The sequence below is a fragment of the Propithecus coquereli genome, unplaced genomic scaffold (genome assembly GCF_000956105.1).
Source record: "Propithecus coquereli isolate 6110/MARCELLA unplaced genomic scaffold, Pcoq_1.0 Scaffold291, whole genome shotgun sequence".
Lineage (NCBI taxonomy): Eukaryota > Metazoa > Chordata > Mammalia > Primates > Indriidae > Propithecus > Propithecus coquereli.
Genome location: NW_012148519.1, coordinates 2,055,704 through 2,066,406, shown reverse-complemented (window position 1 = coordinate 2,066,406; position 10,703 = coordinate 2,055,704). Strand labels below are relative to the sequence as shown.

General features: G+C 41.2%; 1 protein-coding gene across 1 annotated transcript in view; it reads left to right on the top strand.

Moving 5' to 3' along the window:
• Positions 1 to 439: 439 nt before the first annotated feature.
• AATF (apoptosis antagonizing transcription factor) overlaps positions 440 to 10,703 on the top strand; it is a 101,570-nt gene continuing 91,306 nt past the window's right edge. Inside the window, exons 1-4 of the mRNA XM_012648696.1 lie at positions 440 to 767; positions 1,747 to 1,938; positions 4,217 to 4,651; positions 5,113 to 5,250. Coding sequence (XP_012504150.1) covers positions 677 to 767; positions 1,747 to 1,938; positions 4,217 to 4,651; positions 5,113 to 5,250 — 856 coding nt within the window. The 5' untranslated portion in view covers positions 440 to 676. The remainder of the gene's footprint in view (positions 768 to 1,746; positions 1,939 to 4,216; positions 4,652 to 5,112; positions 5,251 to 10,703) is intronic.

Genomic DNA, 10,703 nt, shown 5'->3' with positions numbered 1-10,703 from the left:
ATTAATAAAGACGCTGGCAGCCCGCCGCACACTTACACATGCATATTCCTGACCTAGGATTCCCAAATCCTGGCCGCCAAAGGTCGGGGGCTGTGTGCTTGGCCCCAGACACCTCTAATTTGTGAAATGTGAAACCTGTTTTGGGTCGCAGTCTGTAAGTGCCCGAATGTGCACCCGCGGTTTGAAAAGCTTCCCCCTTACTCTTTCCTCCTTCCCAAATTAGCCACTGTGGGCCCCGGCTACATTACGCTTTATTCCTAAACAAATCTCGCACAAATCTTGAGTCACATTTTATGCAAAAGCACACGGACCGCGCGCATCGCAAGCTCCTCTCTACGCCAGAAGTTGTCACGTGCTCCCGCGCGCTCCCGCGTCTCAAAGCACGCCCCTTCAACGCACGCGCACGCGCGTTCGGACTGCTACAGTCCCCAGGCTTAAGCCTTCTGCGCGCTTCCGCCTTCATCCTAGCAACGCCCGTAGTGACGCGCAGGCCCCGCCCCCTCCGGCGCGCTTCTCCCGGAAGTTGCCGGCCCGGAGCAGAACGGCGGCTTGCTCGCGTGCCTTGACTGTGTTGCGAGTTGGTGTCGGGGATAGTGGACCCGGCTGGGAGAGAGCGTCTGGGCCGGGGCTTGAGGAGCACATTCACGCGCGCAGCGCGGACTGAGACCTGGTGACGATGGCGGGGCCGCAGCCCCTGGCTCTGCAGCTGGAACAGTTGTTGAACCCACGACCCCGCGAGGCGGATCCTGAGGCCGACCCGGAGGAGGGTGAGGCCTGACTGGGGCAGGCCTGGTGGGTCTCGCGGGCGGCGTGTGAGGGCCCGGCCGCCGGGCCTCGCCGCCTGGCCTACTGCCTTTCTCGTTGCGCAGAGGAAAGTTGCCGCCCGCTAGGGTTGCTCCCGTGCTCGGGAGGAGGGCTTCGGCGTCTTTTTACGCGCACTTTAAACTTGGTGCTCGGGCTGAACAGACGGAGGACTCAGGCAAGGAGCTGCTGGTCTTCGAGTTAACTTGGTCGAGGGCTGTTGGAGGGAGCTAAAGAGTCTCGTAGCAAGTTGGAAGTTATCTTACTGGTGTTTGGTTAGAACGGAGGCAAAGGAACTGCCGTCTTTTTTTGTTGTTGTTTTTCACTTTGGTCGCCCCTAAGAAGTAACTTGGAGAATGAAGAAGTAGGATTCTCTGGTGCTGTTTAGTCCTCTTTAAGGTCTCAAGAGACTTGCTCAGGGGCTGACGACTGGGACTGCTGTTCTATAAGCTGATGTTCCAGGTCTAGCTGGGAGTAATCCTGCTTTAGACATGAGTCAGAGAAATGTGCGGAAGGGAGAATGAGGGATAAATGTGAGTGCCGAACCGTGTCTTAGGAATATGATTTGAAGGAACTGGGGGCTGTTTAGCCAGGATAAGTGAGGAAAACTCTCTGAGGGATGGGACAGAGTGAGGACAGAACATGATGGCTGATCTTATTATGATATTGGAGTGACTGTCACACATGGAAGAGGAATTAGACTAGTTTTATATGATCCAAGGTTTAGAAATATATCCCACTAGTAGATGCAGGGAGTCAGCTTTCTGTTCAGAAACAGCAATAAGACAGTGTTCTACCTTGGGAGGTAATGAGTTTCCTGTTCTTGGAAGTTGATGGGGATTTTACAGAGGACATTCAAGTATAAGTTGAAAGGGTTGAACGAAGTTTACATTAAAGTTCCTTCTAACCTGCAGATTCTGATTACTTTTCCCCCTCCTCCAACAGCCACTGCTGCGAGAGTGATTGACAGATTTGATGAAGGGGAAGATGGGGAAGGTGATTTCCTGGCAGTGGGTAGCATTAGAAAACTGGCATCAGCCTCCCTCTTGGACACAGATGAAAGGTATTCTGGCAAGACCACCTCTAGAAAAGCTTGGAAAGCAGACCATTGGGAGCAGACTCTGCCAGGTTCATCTGGTGAGTAGACATATTTGTATGGAACTCTTTTCTTACCTAATTTTTTAGGATTAAAAAAAATTTTTTTTTCTGGATGGTATCTGCAAGATTAGTCTCTGTGCCCTACCTATTACTGTAGAAGAGGCCATTGATTTGGTAGTAGAAAGGGCCGTAGAGGTAACTTCATTTCACTTTATAAGGAATCTAAAGCCAAGAGTGGTTAAGTTGCTATATAATCCTTATGTTCACACTAAAATGGAATGAAAAAGGCAGTGCATAGTGGGTATCGGAGAGGGCTATGTATTGACAAAGCATTGTGTCTGATGAGCATGCTGCTCTTGAATTTTGACCTTTTTCCTTCAGTTTTTCAGGCCTGCATTGAATCACTGTATAATATTAGTTATTTGTGAAACTCACTTTTTGCCATTATAAAAATATCATAATCTGTTCTTCTTTCCCTGCAAGAGAGTTTGGAGGATGTAAGCTTATAGTTTTAAAGAATTGTAAGTTTCTTAGGCTGGAAGAAGGGGCCAGATGTGGTGATTATTGAGAGGATGTGATTTGTTTTCCTTTAGAGAGGTCAGAGTGTCATGTTTAAGAATCCACAGATAATATAAAAGGAACTAGCATTCAGGCTATGATATCTATGATTTAGTCCTTGATGTAGTTCTGGGAGCTCCTGATAAGCTCGTTTCATATTCTTTGCCTAGAGACTGATAAAGGAACCAATCATGAGACCAATATGATAATATTTATTGCATTCTTACCATGTGTCAGGCACTGTATTTAGCTCTATAATTTAAGTTCTAAGAGCCTGGGACGCAGTATGTCCTCAAAAAATGTTATCGCCATTGTCATTAACATGTATCATCTCATTTAATCCTCCCAGTAGTCCAAGAGGTTGGTATTACTTATCCCCATTTTACAGATAAGGAAATTGAGGGGCAAATTGGTTAAGTTGCTCAAGGTCATATAGCTAGTAGGTGGAAGAGCCAGGATTTAAATGAAGACAATCTGACTCCAAGATCTACACTCTTAACTACTACTCTGTATGAATGTTTCTTAATCTGAAGAACTGGCACACATTGAAGAATTGAATGGATTATTTCTGTTAACTGTTTTTGTATGTAGTTTTTGTGTTTATATTTTTGACAGTTTTATCTGTGTCTTAAGTTTATACCTCTGTAAAGAAGTACTGAAGACCCATCATGTTTTCATAAAATCTTTATTTTATTGAAGGATGTTATTGGCAATTGATCACTGTATCTAATAATCATGCTTGCAGTATATGGAGCTTTTACGGTCTACCATGTAATAGGTTGAATAAATAGTAAAAAACCTCCAGGTATCGAGAGAGATGCTAAGCATAAATAAATCCAGGAGCCTTAACTAGCACTCTGTTATAGGATCAAGTTGAAACTCCTTCTCATGGAAGATACGACCCTTCCTGATTGGGTCCCTGAGCAACTCTCTAGAGTCTAGGCTCATGTCCCACCACTTCTTGTTCATTCTGCACTCCAGTGCTGTTTCCTGTTTTTCTTCCCCCTTGGCTGTCTGATGAGCTGTTTCCTTTTGCTTCATAAGTAAGATTATAAATGGCTCCTCCACATGAAGCCATCCCTCACCTTTCCAGGAGAGTTAGGTGGTTCCTTCTCTATATACAGTGTATTAATGACATTGTAATAGAATTATTGGTATACATATCTACCACTCCCACTAGACTATGAACTCCTCCCTGCAGGCATTAAATTCTATTTGTCTTTCCTTAGCCTATCTTATAATGAGTGCTTAATAAATATTTAGTAAATAGGGTGCACAGTTTTGACAGAGATACATTTTTTCAGATGCAGGTTTGGGAAAACTGGTAATCCAAACACCAGTTGAAATCTTAACTGGTAAAGGTCCAGACCAAATACTACCTCTTCCTTATATGTAGCCTTGCTTAAAGTCACTTGCCCCACAGTTAAAATATTCTGAGTTATTGAAATTCGATAACCAACAGGAGGGAGAAATTTTGTCAAAGCACCTTTAATTCTTTCTTGAATTGTAGTTTTTGTGAGTCTGTCATTCCCACTGTAACTTTTCGTAGGGTAGGGCCCATGTTCTATTCATCTTTGCTTCCTCCTTAGCATTTTAGAGACAGTAGATGTGTAATAAATATTTGTTGAATTGGATACAATAATACATGTTTTTCCCCCTGAAAGGTGCCATAGTGCTTTCGTTAAGATGAAAGATATGGCCTGGTATTTTTCTTTAGGTAACACCCATTTTTCTCTTTCTTCCCTCCCTTCTTGTTCAGAGAAGGAAATATCTGATGAGGAAGGGTCTGGAGATGGAGATTCAGAGGGCCTGGGTCTGGAGGAATCTGACGAGGATGACCTGAGTGCCGCTGAGGAACAGGACAGTGGTGATGATGGCAAGAGCAGTCTGGCCTGGAGGAAGAAGAGCAGAAGCCGCTCTGCAGAAACACTGGGCTTCAGTGTCCAGAACATCAGTGACTTTGAGAAATTTACTGAGGGAATGGATGACCTTGGGAGCAGTGAGGAGGAGGAAGACGAAGAGGAGGAGAGTGGCATGGAAGAAGGGGACAGTGAGGAAGACTTGGAGGGCGAGAGTGAGGAAGGCAGAGCTGGCGGAGACAGGAGCAGTGAAGACGACGGTGTAGTGATGACCTTCTCCAGTGTCAAAGTTTCTGAGGAAGTGGAGAAAGGAAGAGCTGTGAAGAACCAGATAGGTTTGTACATGGTTTTGCTGACTACCTATTCTTCAAAGTATCTGCATTCGGTCTACTTTTTGTTTGTTTTTGTCTGTTCTGTCTCTCCTGTTTCCTTCCAATTAGTTTGTGACATGCCCTACTTACCCAGAGGCCTAAAGCCCCATTCCTCTATGCTTAGCCAGCCATTTCTGCACTGAGCTGCTTAGCCGGTTCTGCTCTAGTACTTCCCGCAACTGTGAGAGATCGAAGAGAAGAGTGTTTTCTCTTCTCCTTGGGTTTTAGCATTCCTGCTCTCATGTAGCAAATACTTGCTTCGAAGATACTGAATTTATTTCCTATGATAGAATGTTTGTTTCCATGGCATAAAACTGATAGAAGCTGTGGTGCTTAGAGACTGGTATGATTTCCTGTCTCTCCACCACTCCGCACCCCCTGGAAGACTTTATAATTGAGGGATGGGATTATTTTTTCTTTCTCAGCACTGTGGGACCAGCTCTTGGAAGGAAGGATCAAACTACAAAAAGCTCTGTTGACCACCAACCAACTTCCTCAACCAGATGTTTTCCCAGTTTTCAAGGACAGAGGTGGCCCAGAATTTGCCAGCGCCCTGAAAAATAGTAAGAGTACTTACTTATTCCCTATTGAGATACTTAGAACTACTTTTGTCAAATGAAGACAGCTTTGACTGAAATGGACTGGGTGCTTGAGCCACATCTATTCTGCTTTCTTCTCACCTGCCCTCTCTCTCCCTTCCCCCTTCCTATTGGCTTTCTGAGTTAATTTCTTTTTTTTTTTTCTGAGACAGAGTCTGGCTCTGTTGCCTGGGCTAGAGTGCCGTGGCGTCAGCCTAGCTCACAGCAACCTCAAACTCCTGGACTCAAGGATCCTTCTGCCTCAGCCTCCCAAGTAGCTGGGACTACAGGCATGCGCCACCATGCCCGGCTAATTTTTTCTATATATTTTTAGCTGTCCGATTAATTTCTTTCTAATTTTTAGTGGAGACGGGATCTCGCTCTTGCTCAGGCTGGTCTCGAACTCCTGAGCTCAAACAATCCGCCCGCCTTGGCCTCCCAGAGAGCTAGGATTACAGGTGTGAGCCACAGCGCCCGGTCCCTGAGTTAACTTCTTTAAAGCTCAGGGAACATACTTAAAAACCCACTGGTATAGACAAAAGAGAAAGAATGACTAAATTCAGTTCATTTAAGTTGGTTGTATCATGTGCTTAAAAGACGTCTTCCTTTGTTTGGGAGGTTTTTATTATAGAACAACGCGTTAAGATAATCTTATTCATTTTTCTTTGGGTGGCGTGGAGGGAGGAACAAGTTTTGGAAGAGAATTGCTGACGATAAGTCAAAGAATTCTAGAAGAGAAAAGGATTTAGAGATTATTTGATTCCTAGTCCCCTCATTTTATAGATGAGAGAACTGAGTTATTGCCCACAATAACTTGTCCAAAGTTGCAGAGCTTGTTCCTGCATGGTAGAGACAAAACTCCAGCTTTTCTGTCTTATGATCTAGGTGTCTTCCTTTTGCACCACTCCCTGCTATGTGCTGCTTGCCTGTGTGCCCAGTGGCACTGAAGGACTGGGGCAGAAGGGGATTTGGAATGAGTGCACTGTGGTTGGAATCACTGTTTCTCCCATCCAAGTACTAACCAGGCCCGACCCTGCTTAGCTTCCAAGATCAGATGAGATCAGGTGTGTACAGGGTCGTATGGCCGTAGGCGGAATCACTGTTTCTTATTTGTACGCTGACTTAGTGTTTTCGTTTGCTCTTTAAAACTTTAATTATCATGGAGTTAAGAATTGGAAGGGACTTGACCCGAGGAGGGCATCTAATTTGGCATCTACTTCTAGGTAGAATCACCTTAAACCATTCACGATAAATTAATAGGATTTCTAGGGTAGGGAATTCATTGGACATTTCTTGTGGGAAAATACCTGTTTTATTAGGAATGTGACTTCCTAGAGTCTAGTTTTTAGGTTTTGTGTCCTGTCATACTTGAAGTCTGTTTCCTGTGTGAAAAGTCTGGGGAATCCTTCCAGGAACCTTGAATAATCTGTTAGGGTGGGTCTTTTATGCCCTCCTCCCCCATCTTTGCCTTCTTCCTCCCTTAAATAGATAATAGATTGATGGTTTTCAATTTTTTTTGAGATTTTTGGAGCACTTCGCTGCTATTTTTAATGCCCTAGTACCCCAATTCCTGATATGCCTTTGGAATGAGACCTAGACTGCTCTAGATTAAATGTCTTAAATGTTTCACAATAAAACCTTTTCTCTTGTTATTCGTTATTCTTCTTGCTTGAGCCTTTTCCTTTTTTTTTTATTCATCTTAAAATACAGATTTTTAAGGGTTAGTCAGTGTCTGGTATAATGGATTCATTCTTATTCTTGGATACCGTTTAATTTCTTTAGCCATTCTAATGTTGTTTAAATTTTATTTTGTTCTGATCTTTTAAATCTTTTTGTACTTAATCAATTGTTTCTTTGCCTCATTGGTGAATTCAGTTAATCTGACAGATGTCTATTAATCTGACAGAGTGGTTTGTGGTGGAGGAGGAGGAAGAAAGGAACATGTGATATGTTTGGTATCACATATTCAAAGATGGGAGGATAGTGAATTCTCTAATAACCAGAATTTCTGTGCATCAGAAGGGTAGCTAATTTTTGTTTGTTTCAATTTTCTTTTGGCAACATGAAATAATATGTTGTATGTACTTGCCTGTCTTGTCAAATGTAATTTAAGAAAAATTTCTCAGCTACATTACTCTGGATGACAAATATATACTGTGCTATATGGCTGGTGTGCAACACAGGCTGAATTTGTACCAAGCCTAGAACAAACTATTAATAGAACTTATTGTCTTTAATTAAATCTCTTTTCAATTTACTTGGTCTTACAGAGTAGTTAAAGTCAGACTGCCTGGGTTTAGATTTCATCTCAGCAATGGATTAGCAATGTGACCTTGGGCTAATTACTCAACTTCACAGTAAAATGGGGATAATATGGTTGTGAGGATTAAAGAACGTAATCAATATAAAGCATTAGCACAGTGTCTGGCACACATCATGCCATAAATGTTAGGTATGGGTATCTTTTTCCGCTGAAAGAGGCTTTTGGCAGCGTTCAACCATATGAACAAGGAATGTTCATTTCATTGTTATTAGTGTAAGTAACCATCATCCCCACTGTCTTTTGTGTTTTTTTTTTTTATTAGTATTCTGATTCCCTGTAGAATTCATACTAACTATTTGTTCTGGAAAATGGGTAGTGTTACAATCTACTAATACTTATAATTCAGGTTCAGCCTCTTATGACACTATGGAAAAGTGGCTACAGATTTCCTTATTGTCAAACCCCACTACTGCCTTCCTGAAGCATTTAACCTTTCCTTGAAATACTTTTCTTTGGCTTTGGTGCCACTACATATGTTATTTGGGTTTTCCTGCATTTCAAATCTCTCCCATTCTCAGGCTCTTCTTTTATACTTTCAATATAAATTTCATTGCATTTAGAGTCCTGTCCTCAGGTTGTGTTTTCTCTATATGTATTCTCTCCTTGACACTGTCATTTGATCTCATAGCTCTAACTTCTGCCTCTAAAATAGCAGATTTCCAGCTATATTCTCGCCACAGTAAACTCCTGAGCGCCATGCCTTTGTACATTCAGCACCCTAAACTCTACTTTTCAGAAACTAAATCTTCCTCGCCACCCTATACACATAAATTTAGTCCCCGATCACCTAAGTGTTATATACTGGTAATTTAAACTCTTGAATTGTGAAGTGATTTCAGAGAAATCTGTTGATATTTCAGTGGCTGCATGAATGGTAAGTCATGAAGTAACCTTAACAAAATTAAGGGATTTTCTGTGCATAAACCATTTCTCTAAAGAGGTTTGCTTTTTCTCTCTTTCTTCTGAAATGCTCTGCAGTGTTAGGAGGTGAGCCTTTTATGTTGGTGTCAATGATATGTAAGGAAGAAAGCAAGTTACTTAAGGAAATTTCAGCCTGAGTTATTTAAAATTTTTCATTATGGAATGTATCAAACCAATATAAAAGTAGAGAGAATATTTCAGTCTGAATCTGTTAAAAAAAGAAAGAAAAAGAAAAAAAAGTAGAGAGAATAGTACAATGAACCCCCATATACCTTCACCAGCTTAAGCAGTGATCAACTCATGGCCAATCTTTCTTCTTTTTCTTTTTTTTTTTTTTTTTTTGAGATGGGATCTGGCTCTGTCATGCCCAGGCTAGAGTGTAGTGGCATCATCATAGTTCAATTGCATCCTCAAACTCCTGGGCTCAAGTAATCCTCGTGCCTCAGCCTCCCTAGTAACTGGGACTACAGGTGCACGCCACCAGGGCAGGCTAATTTTTCTATTTTTTTGTAGAGACCGGGTCTTGTCTTGCCCATGCTGGTCTCGAACTCCTGACCTCAAGCAATCCTCCTGCCTTGGCCTCCCAAAATGCTAGGATTACTGGTGTGAACCACCATGCCTGGCTGCCAGTCTTCTAGTTATACTAACTCCCTGCCCTTCTGTTTTGAAGCAGATAATAGACATTCTTTCATTTTATCAGTAAATCTTTCAACATGTATGTCTAAAAGATAAGGATCTTTTAAAAAATCATAATACCATTATCCCACATAAAAACACTAACAATTATTTCTTAATAAGCATAACTGATTTGGATGGTTGGGAGAATTGAGAGAGCATTTCTGTAACAGGACCTCTCTATTGTCTTTTTTAGAGTTTGCTCCATAGCTTTAAATGAAGTGATTAAAGGAAAGCTAAACTTCACCCATAATAAGTTGACCTTTTAGTGAAATGCATGTTATTAATGTATTTAATGAGATGCATTACAAACTGCAGTGAGCACCGTGTTTCATTATAGGTCTAAAATGCAATATCATTAAAGACCTTTAATAGAAACAATGGTTGACATTTTGATATTTCCCATAAGCAAAACATCAAAGAACACAGTATAATGTAATATAAATACAGAGGAAGTATTAAAATTTTTTACTTAAGAATATAAAAACAAATTTCACTATTAATAAATTATATTTTGTTTGCTCCCCCCATCTTCCCAGTTCTAGTTTATATTTGCCCTCTTATGTCTTTGTGGCCCTTCCCTGAGACCCCCAAATATTGTGACTTGAATGGTATAAAATTTTTTACTTTTTCCTTTTTTTTTTTTTTGAGATATATTCTCGCTCTGTTGTCCAGGATGGAGTGCAGTGGCATCATCATAGCTCACTGTAACCTCAAATTCCTGAGCTGTGGTGCCCAGCCTAAATTTTTGTTTATTTTTAAGGAGGCAGTAAATTCACATGGTTCAGAATTCAAAAGATACTAAAGACTATACAGGAAAATCATCCTTCTCACTTCTGTGCTCTTGCCACCCAGTCCCCTATCCCATAGGCAACCAATTTTATCAGTGAGATCCTCACCTTTTTAATTACTTAGTTGCCTTAGGTGACAAATCCATGAATGCCTGTTTGAGAGTTCTCTCAATTAACACTTTATGGGTTCATGGCAAAGTTCTCACAGTGATATGTAGAACCCTGAAATGTTCTTAATTACTTGAGATGGGTTTAAGTATTGCTTGGGACAGAGACACTTGCAGCTTTCTCCAAGTATGGCATTTTGTAGGCTTAAGGACCCTTATTACCGTAGACCTCATCTAGCCAAGAGGAGGTAAGATTGATCTTTTTGTTTCAGCCGATGGCTGTCATTTTTTAAAATAGCTTTACTGTTCTAATTATAAAGTATGTCATGCTTATTTCAGAAATTCAGAAAATACATAAAAGCATAAAGAAGAAAATAAGGATCAACTGTAATCCTACTGCCTAGAGGGTAACTATAGTTGCCGTTTTGATGAATATCCTTCCATACCTTTTTTTTGTGCTTGCATGCGCGCCACACACACACACACACTCTTTAAAAAAATGGAATTATATAAATATGTACTATTTTTAAGCTTTTTTTCTACTTAATACATTATTTCATGTCAGTATATTTAGATGTACATCAGCATTTTCAGTGGTTACAGAGTATTCTATTTTATATA